Below are 18,057 nucleotides of genomic sequence, written 5' to 3'. Positions count from 1 at the left end.
TCAACTGAAAGGGAGGTTGGAAGAAGATGAAAAACAAAGGATTTATTACTTTGTTATCTGTGACGGTAGAGTTGTCTCCATATTGATCTATCTGTCACATGTTTGAGCCGTGAAAACAGCCAGTAATACTTGCATTAGGATAGACCGTCTACATCAGACCTCTAGGGTGCGATGCAGGATGCTTTGTTACCAGGATATCCTTTTTTTTATTTGTGAAAATATTTTTTACACCATTAGCTAGCGCATACAACATAAAATCAAAAAAGGAAAAAAAATAATATTTTTTAACTTTTTCATCATTCTATATTCATTGTTCACGCTTTTCTTTATAAAGAAACTTTTAAATTTATAATCTTTTGTAAAGTTTTTAGGGTATTTTAGTTATTTTTTATAATAGAACAGTTTATCAGTATTTCTTTAATCAATTATCAGTTTCAATACATCTATCCAAACACGTAAATGCTTGTTTAAAAAATTAGTTTCAACACTTAAAAATACTTTTTAGCGTTTCAAGTTTATCAGCTATTTACAATCAGCTAACCCAAACGGGCTCTACGTGTTCGAGCCGTAAAAACAACCACTAATGCTTGCATTAGGATAGACCGTCTACATCAGACCTCTAGGGGTGCGATGCAGGATACCTTGTGCGCCGAAATATCTTTTTTTTATTTGTGAAAATATTTTTTCCACAGTTAGCCAGCGCCTACAACATAAAATCAAAAAAGAAAAAAAAAATGCATTAAAAAAAAAAAAGAAACAGAGAGAATATGATATTGAGGTTGGCCACCATGCACGGGTCCTAATAAACGTAAACTTGTTGTAATAACTGAAAGATAATTTTGGAAGCTGAGATTCCATAAAAAAGAAGAACAATCCAAGTGTCTGATCATTCTAAAAAGTGTAACATTGTCTGTTTTTGTATCTCTCTATATATAAACCTTTTTTTATCTCCTCACATTTCATCTTTTAAACATTAATTTCATTCTATACAATTTTTTCTCTATATTTCAACTCCTATCTCTGTTTCTTCTTCTTGTCAGGTAAATTCTCTTCAATTTTCAACTTAATTTAAACAAGAATATGTTTTTTTTTTTCTAATTCTTTAATGTAATTCTTGTTGTTCAGAGTTTGTTATAATATCAAAATTTACTAGTTTTTGTCTGTTTGTTCATGCATGCAGCTTTCTTGATTATTTTTTATACCCTGAATTGATATTTTGGTTATTGTATATTTCTTTTGTTTCATCTCTTTCTTCAGTATTCAGAAAAAATAAGAAAATACTAGTAGTATATTTGATCAAAGTTCCAATAAAAGCATCTTTTTTCACCATATTTATTTCTGATAAAACAGAATATTGGACCTTATTAGGCTTGTTTATATGGATATTGGGTGTTAATTTTTCTATTTTTAGTCTTTATTTGGTGTTAGTTCCATACAATTATGACCTCTAATTTATTCTTGATTTGACATTGAAGAAATAGAGAAACAGAAAAAGACTAATTTTTATAACCATGAAGGGGGATAATCAATCAATTAACTACGCTTTAATCACAAACTAGTTGGGGTCGGACGAAGTGGGAGAAAGAAAAAGATATCAAATGATCGATTCATCATTAAGAACAAATCGTTTCCGGGCTGGTCAAAATAGGCTGATTCAATAAATGGGTAGGTCAATGACAGGCTCAACCTTAGGCGGGTTGAAAGGGTTTGGGCTAAAATTCCAACCCCTAGTCTATAGCATTTAGGTCACAAAAATGGATGCTTTCGCAATTCGAGTATTCTGCCCCGAAAGGATTGTTTATAGCCAGCCTGTATGGTGAGCTTAGGATGAAATTCTATTTCTATTTTTAATTTTTATTCTAAGTTGAAAGCTTCATTTGATTAGTATAAATTTGTTAATTAAGGAACAAAAACGTGCAATTCTACTACTTTTAGGTTGAATGTCCTTAATTAGAATTCCGATAGCCAATAAAATCTATCAGTAAATGGCAGATTAGGAAGGGGATGCTTGGAGTAACTGGTAAAGTTGCTGCCTCATGTAACCAGGAGGTCACGGGTTCAAATCGTGGAAACAGCCTCTTGCAGAAATGTAGGGTAAGACTGCATACAATAGACCCTTATAGTCCCGCCTAGTGGTGGCAAAATGGTTCAAAGAAAACGGTTAACCACTCATATTATCCACTAAAAAATGGGTTGGATAATGAACTTTTTAAAAACGGGTCAAATATGGATAAGAACCATATTATCCATTTAAAAAATGGATAACTGGTGGATCTAACTTTTACATTTGTAAAACCTCAAATTGGGGTTCCTCAAGTTAGGGAGACTAAGAATTCTCCCAAAAGTGATCATATGCAAGAAGTCATGAATAATATGGTTACTCATATTATCCACCGGTTAACCCGTTTTCTATCTGTATTAAATATGAGCTGGGTCGGATAATTTATCCGTTTTTTCATTACTCGTTTTCGACCCGAACCATATCCGACCCGACCCGCCCGTTTGCCACTCCTAGTCCCGCCCTTCCCCGGTCCCACGCATAGCGGGAGCTTAGTATCCTGGTAAACAGTGGCGGATGTACATGGATACTTATCGGTGCTTAAGCACCCATTACTTTTAACCGGATTTAGTAAATTTGCATAGACAATTATAAAAATAATTAGATAAATATAGAGTGAGCACCCATAACTAAACTTTTTTTTCCTCTTCTTTCGGATTTTTTATCGGCTAGTACCTATCGCTTTAAAATTTTGGATCCGCCACTGCCGGTAAATGGCGGACTAAACGTGCAATTTTCTATTTCATCAAATAACTGAACCTTTTCTGTTGTTTTCCCTTAATGTTACTCTTTTAGTAGTATACATGAGCTTGAAAGTGAATCACTTCTTGTTTTTTCATTTCAGCTGGAATTTTGCATTCAAGGTTGTTCTCCGTACTTCTGAAAGCTAGGTTCATGTCTGAGATCGACGTCCAAATCCCTACCAACTTTGGTATGTAGTATCCCTTTTTTCGTTATTGTTCTGGTCTTCCTATTGCTCACAGATGACATGAGTTAAGCTTAAATGAAGCAGTGTAGGATTCATATAGCCGACCCCAGCTTATTTGGGACTGACGCTATGACGCATAGTTGTTGTTGTTTCTCCTTTTTCCACTTATGTTATTGTTGACAACCAACTGATTACAGTAACATTGTTTTGTGCTTTGTCTGGTGAGGACAGATCCGTTCGCTGATGCAAATGCTCAGAACTCAGGTGCAGGTGCGAAAGAGTATGTGCATATCCGAGTTCAGCAGCGAAATGGCAGGAAAAGTCTGACTACAGTTCAAGGCCTGAAGAGGGAATTCAGCTATAATAAAATTCTGAAGGACCTCAAGAAGGAATTTTGCTGCAATGGTACTGTTGTGCAAGATCCAGAACTTGGCCAGGTGAAATAACTGATGCTATTACCATAGTAGGATGGTTGGAATCACTTTATTCTTAATTAGAGGTCTCGTTTTCAAGTCTTGAGAATGAAAAACTTCTTGGTAGAGAGCGCTTTTGTAACCCCTCCCCTTATGTCGCTTACGTTATCAATATGGATTAGTCGGGCTTGTAGATTTCTGATATCGGATGCCTAAAGTAAAAAGAAAAGAAAAACCAATGCTATTACCCTAGTAGGATGGTTGGGATCACTCTATTGCTAAGCAGAGGTCTCAGGTTCAAGTCTTAAGAATGAAAAATTTCTTGGTAGATAGCGCTTTTATAACCCCTCCCCTTTTGTTGCTTACGCTGTCAATCTGGATTAGTCGGGCTAGTAGGTTTCTGATATCGGATGCCTAAAACAAAAAGAAAAGAAAAACTGATGCTATTACCATAGTAGGATGGTTGGGATCACTAACTAGAGGTCTCGGGTTCAAGTCTTAAGAAAGAAAAACTTTTTGGTAGAGATCGTTTCTATAACCCCTCTCCTTTTGTCTCTTACGCTGCCAATCTAGATTAGTCGGGCTAGTAAGTTTTTGATACCTGATGCCTAAAACAAAAAAGAAAAGAAAAACCGATGCTATTCGTTGTATCTCCTCTTTCTCCTTTTTTCTCCTCTACTGAATGGTTCATTCACACAGGTTATCCAGCTTCAAGGCGATCAGCGGAAGAATGTTTCAACCTTCCTCATACAGGTGTGATCTTAGCCCTATTGCTTGAGATATGATATAGGAGTACATATAACTATGAACGGTTTTAGTAAAGAATTTAAGTCCTATATACTGATGCGTAAACAATACTTATTCGTACAGTCAAGTTACTTATAACGTAATTACAAGTAAATCTCTATGACAAGCATTAATCTGTAATATAGTAAAATTGTTAAGCGACCTACTATTATAGGTTAAACAACATTAAAAAGGGCAGCACGATGCACTAAGCTCGTGCTATGTGCGAGTTCGGGGAAGGGACGTACCATAAGGGTCTATTATACGCAATCTTACCCTGCATTTCTACAAGAGGCTGTTTTCACGGCTCGAATCCCTGACCTCCTAGTCACATGGCAGCAACTAGGAGCTCGTGGGTTAGAGCAGTGGAAACAACCTCTTGCAGAAATGTAGGTAAGACTAGGAGCTCGTGGGTTAGAGCAGTGGAAACAACCTCTTGCAGAAATGTAGGGTAAGTCTGCGTATAGGTTAAACAACACTGATAGTATAAAAAGTATTTGCGTGGTTAGGGTATATTACTTAAATCCTTTAGTGAATATGATTTCTGGTGCTTTTGCGATTTAGGCTGGCATTGTGAAGAAGGAAAACATCAAGATTCATGGTTTCTAAAGACAAGCAAAGGAAGGGGATTGATGCATTTCTGTGCAATTTCCAGTTTTTTTTCCATCAGTGCGCGCTACGACAGTTTCTGAGTTTAATTTTTGTGGCATTTCCCATATAGAAGAAGCTGGTATTAGTAGCTTGTTGATGTGCAGATCAGTATATGAAAAATCTGGTAGTTGTTTGGTGTGCTGCTTTTCTCGAGTCCCCAATGGAGGTGGAGAAAAATCTCCAAAAATTTACCAGATTATATTCTATTAATTTGGATGAACATCTGTGTCATTCTGTATATAATAATTTACTACTATCAATATTCATTTGCTTATTTCATGAGCTTTTATTTTGTGCTTGTTAGTGTTCTGCAAATTGGCTTGTTTAAATTCCATGGCCATATATGTGATCCAGTCTTGTAATCCTACAGGAAGGGTATATACCTCATACCACAAAGTACTAATTATGAAAGATCATAATTATGGTAAAAATAGCATAGTATAGCCAGTTTTCGTACTGGTCATTCAAAAATAGCCAGCGTTTACCAAGTCAATGAAAAATAGCCACTATTTTGCTGCAACAAAGACCGGTCCAGCATAATATACTGGAGACTGGAGCACCGGTGCTCCAAACTCCAGTATATTATGCGGGAATGATATACTTGCCAGAACTCCAGTATATTATGCTGAAGTTCTAGTGTACTTATGCTGGAACTCCATCATATTATGCTGGAGTTCCAGCATACTTATCATGGAACTCCAGTATAATATGCTGGAGTTCAAGTATACTTATGCTGCAACTCCAGTATAATCTATTGGCGTATTTTTCGGGTTTTGAACAGTGTTTTCGCTCAGATTTATCTTTACATGAAAAGTGGCTAAATTTCGATTACTTTTGAAGCTGAGCTATTTTTGAACGACCAATTGTAAATCTGGCTATTTTTGAATTTCACCCATAATTATGTCATGTGTTGCACGAAGTTCAGGCCAGCTCTAATGCTGTATCTAATAAGGCTTGTGCCTTAGGCCCCAAAATTGGGGGGCCCCACTTTTTAGAAATAATAAGTATATAATTATTTAAATAAAATAAAATTTAGAATTTTTAGTACAATAGTAGACTTTTTTTTATATAAAACGAAAGAAATTTTTTAGATATGTAATTAAAGTAATCGTTTGACTTACTTAAAAATGGAGAGTATGAATGATTTTTCTAATGTGTGAATTGAAATTTATTTGACAAGAAAAAATAGTACACATAGAAGATACTATATACTCAATCAAATAAAAAGGCTTTGATTCTTTTCCAAATATTTATATTGCTTATGGAATAATGTTATCAGTTCCTATAACAGTTTTCTCAGGGGAAACAAGTTTTTCAAAATTAAAATAAATTTTAGCTAAGATCGATAATGCATCAAGAAAGATTAAGTTGGTTGGTTATAATATCATTTGGAAAGGAATTATTGGAAGAAATCGATTATAAAAAATTATTAACAACTTTGCATCTTAAAGAGCTAGAAGAATAGATTTCAAATAAAAATATATAGTATAATCTTTTTTTTTATAAAAAAAATTATATTAAACTTTGGCTTTAGGCCACGAAATTGAGCTTTCCTTGACGAAGTCAAGTATACATATATGGGGATGTAAAAAAAAATCTAGTCACACAAAATTTGCACCAATAGCCTAAAGCAATTTGAACTCCTGAACTATTACACTAGAATCTTCTCTTATCTCAAAGGGGATATAAGAGTGTGATCAAGTTCTATTCCATGACTATGTAAAAATATTTTACACAATTAGATTAAATTATTATAGAATTACAAATCTCTAATTTATATTGTCAAGGCGTACAACCTTAAAGAAGAATTGACCTAAATAGTCAACCCAATCGCTTAAAATAAAATAGTCGACGGATGTATAATATAAGAATAATTCATATATAATATATGCATAATTATGTATAATTAGTGCATAATTATACCGGCTAGAATAAATAAACAATAAATATGTCTGATTATTTGTTTAAAGATACCTAAAATAGTTTGTTAACTATTCACATAACAGTTGTGGTTGGAATAAACTTATCCTTTAAACCAAACAATGAATGCATTGTAAGGTTTTACAATTCTAGACTATGATTATAAACAACTAACATAATAAACCTATCATAAGTTTCAGGATCTAGGAACTATGTGATTTCGGTTATTACAACAACAACAACAACATACCCAGTATTATCCCACATCAGTGGGATGTGGAGAGGGTAGTGTGTACGCAGACCTTACCCCTACCTTGTGAGGATAGAGAGACTGTTTCCAATAGACTCCCGGCTCAGTAAAGCATAAACACCACATTAATGAAAATATAGACAAGAAGGGACAACACCAAAAAGCCATATAAAAGTAGAATAAAAACAACAAGATAGTAAGGTGATCAACAATGGAAGAAAATAACGGCTAGTCATAAAAACCTACTACCAATAGAAGGCGAGACTACATGTCAATACTACTGTTATGAATACTCTAGACTACCAACTCTACTACCCTAATCCTCGATCTCCATATCTTCCTATCAAAGGTCATGTCTTCGGTTAGCTGAAGTTGTGCCATGTATTGCCTAATCACCTCTCCCCACCTCTTCTTTGGCCTACCTCTATCTCTCTATAGACCCTCTAATGTCAACCTCTCACACCTCCTCACCGGGGCATCTGTGCTCCTCCTCCTTACATGACCAAACCACCTAAGCCGCGCTTCCCGCATCTTGTCCTCAATAGGGGCCACACTGACCTTGTCACGAATAACCTCATTTCTAATCCTATCTAACTTGGTGTGCCCGCACATCCATCTCAACATCCTCATCTCTGCTACCTTCATCTTCTGGACATGAGCGATCTTGACTGGCCAACACTCAGCCCCATACAACAACGTCGGTCTGACTACCATTCTGTAGAACTTACCTTTAAGTTTCGGTGGCACCTTCTTGTCACACAAAACACCAGAAGCGAGTCTCCATTTCATCTATCCTGTCCCAATACGATGTGTGATATCTTCATCAATCTCCCCATCCCCCTGAATAATAGACCCAAGGTACTTAAAACTTCCTCTCATAGGGATGACCTCCGAGACTAGCCTCACCTTCCCTCCCCCCCCTTGAGTCACACCACTGAACTTACACTCCAAGTATTCTGTCTTGGTCCTACTCAACTTGAAACCTTTAGACTCCAAGGTCTGCCTCCATACTTCTAACATCGCATTCACACCGCCTCGCATCTCGTCAATCAATACAATATTATCTGCAAATAGCATGCACCACGGCACCTCCCCTTAGATGTGGCGCGTCAGTACGTCCATCTCCAGGGCAAACAAAAAAGGCTGAGTGCCGACCCCTGATGCAACTCCATCATAACCGGAAAATGGTCCGAGTCCCGACCCACCATCCTCATTCGGGTCTTTGTTCCATCATACATGTCCTTAATCATCCTAATGCGGGCAACAGGTACACCTATAGCCTCCAAACATCTCCACAAAACTTCCCTCGGAACTTTGTCGTACGTTTTTTCTAAGTCGATGAACACCGTATGCATGTCCTTCTTCCTCTTCATATACTGTTCCATCAATCTCCTAACAAAGTGGATGGCTTCTGTAGTCGAACGCCCCGACATGAACCCGAACTGGTTCTCGGAAATAGACACACTCCTCCTCACTCTTAACTCTACCACTCTAAACAAAGTAAATACATAAATCAAGAAACATACATGATTCCATAATGTTTTCTTGATGATTCGTAGCGGAATTGTGTGACCTTTACTTGTGATTAAGAAAGTTCTTTCTCTCTCTCTTTTCTTTCTGCTTACTTTCAGAACAACAACGCTGAAATATGTTATTCTTTGCCTTTTAAAGACAGAAAAAGAGGACCGATAGTTTTAAGGCATAATTCCACTTTCCATCAAAGTGGGGAGTGGGGGGTTTTAATCAAAATTAATTTTCCCAAGTGGCCAATAGAAATTTAGCAAATTTAATTTAATATTTATTAAACCCAAAATAACTTGTGCATGACATGTATCTTGCATAAATATATTCTTGCTTTAATCTGTGATTGTTATAATTAAATTGATAGGTTAAATATAAATACCGAATATCAGTGGCGGAGCGAGAATTTTCATCAAGGGGTGTCAAAATATAAATAATTAAATATATCGAAAAGTCAAGGGAAGTCAACGTATAGTAAATAGACATAAAATAAAAAAGTTTATCTAGCAATATAGTGTAATTTTCCGGCGAAGGAGTGTCGCTTGACACCCCTTAGTTCAGTATGGCTCCGCCACTGCCGAATGTGGGTAATTTTTTCTTCATCAATCACTAGAAAGTAAAAGAAATGGAATAACATTTTAAGTACAAGAGAGGTATCAGCCAAGAATCAGTAAACAACTAAACACATATGAAAGCAGTCGCAGAGCTACATGTATTGAAGAGGCGTCAACCGACACCTTTTTGTTGGAAAATTGTATTATTTAGCTAGAAAGAGAAAAAAAGAATTTATGTATATCTACTATGTATTGACATCCTATGAATTTTTCATGAATTTACTTCTTTATATTTTGATTCCCCTTAGTAAAAATCTTGGCTTCACCATGTATGAAAGACGACAAAATTATCCATGTGAGGGGAAATTAATATAAAATAAACAAGTAAGCTATCTTCCCACTAGATAGAGATTAAGACTTTTAATTTGGTGCATTAGTCCTTTTCACTTCCACTAACCTTCATTGGAATATAAATCCTAGTTCATATCAACTATAGTTAATTATCAATGAATCAACTTCTTAATGCTTAATCTTTTTCTTTTTCCTTCAAGAAATATTCTTAAAAAAAAAAGAATATTGAAGTGCGGAGAAAGGAAAAAACGGACATTGATAAGAATGGACCTTGGATCTAACTCAATCCCAAAAATTAGCTTATGAGGTGAGAATTGCCCAAGCCATACAAGGAGACCAAGAACCTCAAATCCCTCCGACGTGGGACAACTCAATAGCGAAGGCATTTTTGTGAGTGTGTAGAGAAAGAAATTAAAAGAGTCAATAATATTATTGACATACCTTACTGCAAGTCTGTAACTGGAAATTAAATATGCTTTTTATCCCAATCTTTGGCTTTATATCAAATTCTCTTTGCGTTTAAAAACTTGTCAGTACCATACTGAAGAAGGACAAATGTTTTATTTATGGAAGAGGTGGTTGATATTGAACCCAAAATTAAGATCGAAAATGATTTAACCATTATATAATAAGAATTAAAAATTTATCACAGAAGTGATCATAACTTCTTAATAATTCTATACGGCTGAAATGTTCGATCCCCAAAACAAAACAAAAAAATATACTATGCTCCTGCTGTGTACAGAATATGGAAAGAAACAAACTACATATTGGATCTATTAGGATTCGACCTGTAAACAAGGGCGGATGCACGTTGGTGCAAGCGGTGTCATCCGACACCTCTTCATCGGAAAACTTTATTAAATACACATATAACCAGTGTATCAAAAAAAATATTAATAAAAGGATACTATTTGGCTAATAAGCTTGCTTGATCTGATTGATGGACTGTACGTCCATTTTCACCCCAAAAATGGGGGGGATCGAAAACCATTCCTTCGATTTTTTGCACATTTTAAAAGCATTTTTAGATTAAAAATTAGATTCTGAAAGGATAAAACTCTTTCCTCTAACCAGTACACCAAATTCCTTACACATTAATCAAAGTGATAAATAGCTAACAAATATAACATGCAATTATTTTAGTATAACTTAAACGGATTTAGAACTATAATTTTGAAACAAAAGTTACTCCTCTTTTTCTATGATTTACAACTTCTGAGTGATCGGGTTGGCTGAAGATACTCTTCTCAACTTTTTATTTTTCACATCGTCATAATCATTTTTTTTAAATGATGATATCGCTTACAAAAATTTTGCGTACACCCCTGCCTGTAAATTGGTTAACTTTGATATACCATAGTCGATAGCTCGTTAAAAATATAATTTATTACTTTCCGTACGAAATAATCTTGTTAAAACTGTCCATCACTTTTTTGTTAGTCAAAAATCGAGTTAACCAATTTGTATAACAAAAGATGACAAGTTGATATATTCGTCACAATAACATTTAGCGATTCCAAAGCTAAATTTTTAAAAAGTTAAAGATAGTACAGTGTATGGGTGCGTAGCAGGCGCACGACAAGAATTTAAGGACCCGTTTAGCCATGAGTTTTGCCAAAATAAATTTAGGATTTATTTGGCAAATTCATGTTTGGCCATAAATTTTACCCACATTTTGGCAAAATCCAAAATTCCAAATCTCAAAATCACCCCAATTGCTGATTTTAGGCCAAAATCTCAAAACTTGGGAATTATATACATGTTTTTTGCAAAATAAAGTTGGGAAATATGTTTTAAAAACGTATGTCCAAACACATTTTCATTTTCAAATCAAACTTCACCCAAATCAGATTTTTCAAAATAAATTTAAAAATCTATGGCCAAACGCTAGCTAAGTCTTCTTGTTGTTAGAGTCTATATAAGTGAAGAAAAGACGGGAGCAGAGGCATATTTAGGAGTTTAAAAACATGGGTGTGTTTAAATTAAAAAGGGCATGGGGAATTAGGGTTTGTTTATTTATTAATTATTAAAAAGGATTAATTAAAAAGAACTGTATGGGAATTGAACCCCGACCTGAGGGCCAAAAGGGACACTTATTCCTGGGCGGCTCAACTATAATAGTGGTCTAAAGCTACAATTATTTATGAGGCCTAATTATTTTTAATGAAATTTCATATGTATTTTAGCTAAAATTTATCTTTTTATTTTTTTGGACACAAAGTTATCAATTAATCCTTTATAGTCGATATCTTCTAATAATCCCTTTCAGTTAATAATAAGGTTAATTCATTTAATTTTTCTTCTTCTCCTTTTTGCAACAACTGTCAATTTTTTTTGGTTATATATATATATAGGAAATACAATGCATAGTATTTCTAGCCAATATTACATGCCAAAAACTTTAGGCGATTTGAATTATTTTAGCCGAGTCAGTATTGTTGTCGCTAATTGAAACCTTTTTAGGAGGAATTTCAGCTCAGCCAAAATGCTCTCGTTGAGAGTCGAACTCAAAACCTCCCGCTTACTAAACGGGTGCTCTAACCAACTGAGCTACAAGAGCCTTGTTAAAGAACGATCAATTTTTTATTGTTTGTTAAGACTTCATCAAAAAAATCTTTTTGAAATTATATCAAATTTCAATTCTTCTCTCTCTCCCTCTTTTTTAAGACTTGAGGTGATCCACTTTTTCAGTTGATATATTTAAATTCTAGTACATAATAAAAGCATAAGGTATACCTATAAATAAGCATACAGGAAATAAAGCTATCACATAAAAAAATATTATAACAATATAGGATTAATTTAATGCTAGAAGTTGATAATTTTGACGATTGATATCGAATAAATCAATTTTACTTTGTTTATTTTAATGCTTAAAATCTTTCAAAAGAATGAAATAGAATTAGGAAAATATGACCTTAAAAAGGAAACCGGAATATGGTATGTCCGTAACTCCATCCATAAGTTGTCCGTTTTTGCTACTATCATTTCTTCAATATTTTCTATTAAAAAATTAAACTAAAAGAATCAACAATAACAACCCAGTAAAATCCCACTAGTGGAATCTGGGGAGGGTAGTGTGTACGCAGACCTTACCCCTATCTTGAAGGAGTAGAGATGTTGTTTTCGAAAGACCATCGGCTCAAGAGAATAAAAAGACAAAAGGAGACAATATTAGTTTCACCACAGAAATCAAAGGAAAAATAGAAACAACATGAAATCCAGAAGAAAGATGCAAAGGAAAAGCGATGGCTATTAAATAGGTCCTGCACTGAAAAGCGAAATAGTAAGACACAACATTGCCACTAGCTATCTTAGATAAAAACCCTACCAGACTAGGCTCACAAAAGTACAAAGTAAGACAAGACTAAACTACCTCCTAACCTATGATCACGCCCAACTATGCTTTATAAAAAGGACTAATCGATCGTTGCAAATATAATCCAGTTTACAAGTCCGGAGTCGAATCTTACAGAGAACTAAGACCTAGCTACAATTGTTCAATATCACTAAGAAACACAAGTCCAAACAATTTCCTAATTATAAAGATTATAATATTTATTTTTATCTAATTAACTAACAAATACTAGAAAGCAAAAAAACTATTAATTAACAAGGATAAGGATTGGAGACAAGATTAAGGAGGTTTAGAGTTATGATTTCCCTTATTGTCGGAATCCTTTCCGCTACGTTTCCTATAAATTTGCCTAAGTTTTCTCTACCGATCATGAGCACTCTGACTGTCATAACTCTCTCCCGAGTAATTATCATAATTTACTAGACATATTCTCACGAATTATGCTAGCTGGCATTAAGCACGACTCATTCGGATCGCACCAAGGTTTCAGTATCCCTAATCCCACATTTAAACCCTCCGTATTGATCCCTCATATACGTTAGGAGTGATGTTATTCAACAACTACCTAAATATATACTCTCTCCCGAGTAATACACACTAAATAAGCACAGTCGATTGAGAGCTCTTCAACCAACTACAATATAAACGTAGTTGAATAATTAGAGAAAATACTACATCAAATTTATATTAACGTAACAGGAAAATCATCCTCCAATAGGTTCTATCAAAACCCTAGATAACAAATTAGCTATTCATAATAGTATACATAACTACAATATTAGAATTCATAACTAATGATGAAAATAGGAAGAAGGAAGTGAAAAACTCGTAGAAGAATCCTACGCCGATCCTAGTGTGTTCTTGCCTCCTTAGGTCGAATCTCCGGTCTCCACGACGGCTCCTTAGGTCTAAATTATGTCCAAACTTGATCTCTCTAATCTCGGTCTAAATTCACAAGTAGCATTTTTAGGTTTATTTATATGTGTAGGAAAAGACCTAAACGTGTAGGCCAAGTCCTAGTCAAACTAGGAGACGAAATAAGCTTTCAAAACTTGGACTTGACTTGGATTAGGCTCGGCGTCGCCGGCCTCAGCTTGGCCTCGCTAGGCTAAAGCCTAGTTAAGCTGGCCTTTGCCTGGCCTCTCCTTTTTACTGTTCTCGAGCACACTTTCAACGCTTAAGTGTCCTTTTTGCTCTACTTTCATCTCCAATTCACCTACATATAAAATATACTCTATTACGCACAAGCAAAGTGTAATTTATCATTAAATCATGTAAAATGCAAGGCACATAATGTACGGTCATTGCAAATATAATCCGGTTTATAAGTCCGGAGTCGAATCCCACAGAGAACTAAGGCTTAGATACAGTTGTTCAATATCGCTAAGAAACACAAGTCTAAACAATTTCTTAATTATAAAGATTATAATATTTATTTTTATCTAATTAACCAATAAATACTAGAAAACAGTAAACTATTAATTAACAAAGATAAGGATTGGAGATAAGATTATGGAGGTCTAGAGTTATGATTTTCCCTATTGTCGGAATCCTTTCCGCTATATTTCCTATAAATTTCCCTAAGTTTTTTCTACCGATCATGAGTACTCTGACTGTCATAACTCTCTCCCGAGTAATTACCACAATTTACTAGACATATTCTCTGGCATTAAGTACGGCTCAATCGGATCGCACCAAGGTTTCGTTATCCCTAATCCCACCTTTAAACCCTCCGTATTGATCTCTCCTATACGTTAGGAGTGATGTTGTTCAACAACTACCTAAATATGCACTCTTTCCCGAGTAATACACACTAAATAGGCACAGTCGATTGAGAGCTCTTCAACCAACCACAATATAAATGTAGTTGAACAATTAGAGAAAATACTACAACAAATCTATATTAACGTAACAAGAATATCATCTTCCAATAGGTTCCATCAAAACTCTAGATAATAAATTAGCTATTCATAATAGTATGCATAACTACAATACTAGAATTCATAACCAACAATGAAAGAAGGAAGTGAAAAACTCGTAGAAGAATTCTCCGCCTTGCTCCTAGTGTGTTCTTGCCTCATTAGGTCGAATCTCCCGTCTACACGACGGCTCCTTAGGTCTAAATTATTTCCAAAATCGATCTCTCTAATCTCGGTCTAAATACAAAAGTGATATTTTTAGGTTTATTTATATATGTAGGAAAAGACCTAAACGTGTAGGCCAAGCCCTAGTCAAACCAGGAGATGAAATAAGCCTTCAAAACTCGGATTGGACTTGGCCTCAGGCCTAACGCCAGCCTCAGCCTGGCCTTGCCAGGCTAAAGCCTGGTTCAGCCCGGCCTTTGGCTGGCCTCTCCTTTTCATTGTTCTCGAGCAAACTACGTTCAAGTATCCCTTTTTCTTTACTTTTATCTTCAATTCACCTACACATAAAATAGACTCCATTACGCGCAAATAAAGTGTGATTTATCATTAAAGCATGTAAAATACAAGGCACATAATGTACGAAACTATGAAATTATAGCTACACATCATCTACAACCCTAATACTCGACCTCCATATCTTCCTATCAAATGTCATGTCCTTGGAATCTGAAGCCTCGCCATATCCTGCATGATCACCTCTCCCCAATACTTCTTAGCTTAAGCTAAAAGAATTATTACTAGTACTAATTTGTGGGGCCCAAGTGCTTGGGAGCCTAAAGCAAATGCTTTATTTGCTTGGCCCTCCAGCCGGCCCTGACTTATTCACCGGTGCACAAAAGTAGTCACTTGAGTTTGGGTGGCCACAAGTATATTTAGGTACATAATCGGAAAAATTGCTATTGTTTATCCATAGCCTAGCTAGAAAGGGAAGCATGGATGCATATACCCCACCTCCCTCCACATAAATTCGCCCGGGCATGAGAAAAAATCCTACTACGGAACCCCTCTAGCTTAGAGGGATTAATCCAACCTATTATCCATCAATAGGGGCTAATCTACCTTCCCAAGCAGTGTCACATGACACATCGCTTTGTCACTTTTATTAGATATCAATATATAGACATTAAGTAAAATAAAGATATTGGTTATAAATATAAAAAAGAATGTCAGTTGTCACTATAGTGATTTAATTCTCTTTTTTTTTACTCCCCTCTCCCTTTGATTCTCTTTGTTGTAGTTATTACTCATTTAGTGATTCGAACTCACAATCCTAGAATTATAGGTGAATGGTGCTGACCATATAAGTAACCCCTACTGGCTACTGATTTATTCACTTCTTTAAACATTACTAACATTTGATACCACTTACGAAAAATCTTATATATACACTGTCCACCAGGATTTTACTTTCCAAAAAAACAAACCCAACAACCCCTGTAGTAGTAGTAGTAGGAGGAGGAGGAGGCACGCTCTTCATTACCTACCATTCAACAGTCAGCGCATTACACCTCCTTAATATCTGTGCTATTTTACAAACTTAAGCTTGAGTAGTACTACTATTTTAAGCCATCCTGTACAGATAGGAATAAGTTTAAAAAAGAAGACTGAAGCCTGTCATTATTTAAAGTTGATCTAACGTGTAATATTGTACTCTCATTCTCTACTTAATATGGCAGATTCAGAACAACTTTCTTTCTCTGACTATACTCCTCCTGATTCTCAAGGTATCCACTCACCTCTAATTGATCTTGTTCTCAATGTTTGTTCTTTTGTTACTTTATATCAAACAAGTTGGAGTCGGTTATATGGATTTTTACTGTTCGTTTCGTTGGATATTTGTTTCAGGAAAGATATCGAAAGAAGTTGAAACTGAATTTTCTGAAGATGAAGAAGAATTGATAATCAGGATGTATAATTTGCTCGGCGAGAGGTTTTTTCAACCTTTCTAACTGCTTCAACTTTCTTATTACTCCCTTTATTCTACTTCATATATATGGCACTCTTTTATTACTCTGTTTTATAAAAAAAAAAAAATTGTGTTTAAAAAGTTTTAAATTTTAGACTTTCTATTTTACCTTAATGATATAGAAATACTTTTATAGAATAGAAAGGTTATAATATATTTAGGAACACAAATTTTAGTGTACTTTTGGAATGAGCTAGCGGCCCGGTTTATAAAGCATCCCGCGTTCATGTAGGGTAAGGGGAAGGGTCGCATCTTAAGGGATGTGATATAGGAAGCTTATTTTGATGCAAGTATTAGTGGCTGATTCCACAGCTTGAACCCGTGACATATAGGTCACACGAAGACAATTTCATCCAGAGGCGGTTCAAGATTTAAATTTTATTTGTTCAACTTCTAAGGTTTTTAACATTAAACACGTTGTATTTTTAAAATTATGGGTTCATACTACCATTTGTTGCATTTTTAATGAATTTGTACAGATAAATTTATGTTCCGCATCAAAAGTAATGGATCAGATAAACTTGGCGGCCAAACTCTACCTCCACCTCTAACTTTGCCGCTGCTCCAAGTCTCACCATCATAGAGTACTTTTGAAATGGACTAAAAATATCTTTTTCCTTTTAAAGTCTATGTTAAGTCAAACATTGTCATGTAAAATGGAACGGAAAAAGAAGTTGCGCGCTTTGTTGTGATTGATAGTTCTTTTTTATTTATTTATCAGGTGGTCTCTTATAGCTGGAAGAATCCCCGGACGAACTGCAGAGGAGATTGAGAAGTATTGGGACACTCGATCTTCAACCAGTCAATAAATAATGCCAATAACATTTTATGCCTCTATCGTGAAGAACATTATATTAATTACTGAGTTCTTTAATTTAGATGCAAAGTTATTAATAATTTTCTTATAGTTGAGTTCTTCTAATAATTCTTTTCCAACTGATAATATAGCTAATCTGATCCATTTAGCTTCTCTTAAAACATTGTTGATCCTATGTAAGATTATATCAAGTTTAATATAGAAAAAATTCTTTCCCCTAATGCAACTATTATAGTAATATCTTTCTATAAGGAATGTAGCATTTGAAAAAAAAATCAAGTTTTATAGTATATCGATTAGAGTATTATCTTCTACTTGTAATATTTTCTTTTAGCACTATATAATTTAGAAAATAAGTCTAAACTATCATATCAGAGTATCTATTATATTTTAATCCTGGCTAAGGCAATAATTTTTTTTCATATTCTTATCATTAGTAATATCAATTTTATTAAATAAAAAATCAAAAATGTATTTATACACTTCGGATTATTCCAATCTCAGTAGCCAACATCACTAACAAATTAGATTATTCAAATCTCAGCGGTCAAGTAA

General features: G+C 34.8%; 2 protein-coding genes and 1 non-coding gene across 3 annotated transcripts; 2 read left to right on the top strand and 1 right to left on the bottom strand.

The window, feature by feature from the left end:
• The first annotated feature begins 977 nt into the window (after positions 1-977).
• On the top strand, positions 978-5,119 carry LOC107791642 (protein translation factor SUI1 homolog 2). The gene is made up of 5 exons (XM_016613736.2): positions 978-1,040; positions 2,904-2,990; positions 3,219-3,424; positions 4,100-4,153; positions 4,751-5,119. Exons 2-5 carry the CDS (start codon positions 2,954-2,956, stop codon positions 4,793-4,795), a joined length of 342 nt encoding a protein of 113 aa, XP_016469222.1. The 5' UTR covers positions 978-1,040; positions 2,904-2,953; the 3' UTR covers positions 4,796-5,119.
• Positions 5,120-11,922: 6,803 nt separating this feature from the next.
• On the bottom strand, positions 11,923-11,996 carry TRNAT-AGU (transfer RNA threonine (anticodon AGU)). The gene has a single exon. It is a non-coding gene; the product is annotated as a tRNA-Thr (tRNA).
• Positions 11,997-16,278: 4,282 nt separating this feature from the next.
• Positions 16,279-17,592, top strand: LOC107791641 (MYB-like transcription factor ETC1). The gene is made up of 3 exons (XM_016613735.2): positions 16,279-16,443; positions 16,565-16,649; positions 17,407-17,592. The coding sequence occupies exons 1-3, from the start codon at positions 16,389-16,391 to the stop codon at positions 17,492-17,494; spliced, it is 228 nt and encodes a 75-aa protein (XP_016469221.1). The 5' UTR covers positions 16,279-16,388; the 3' UTR covers positions 17,495-17,592.
• Positions 17,593-18,057: the final 465 nt, after the last annotated feature.

Source organism: Nicotiana tabacum, chromosome 21, assembly GCF_000715075.1.
Source record: "Nicotiana tabacum cultivar K326 chromosome 21, ASM71507v2, whole genome shotgun sequence".
Lineage (NCBI taxonomy): Eukaryota > Viridiplantae > Streptophyta > Magnoliopsida > Solanales > Solanaceae > Nicotiana > Nicotiana tabacum.
Note: the sequence above shows the minus strand (reverse complement) of the source record. Positions and strands in the feature narration are given on the sequence as shown.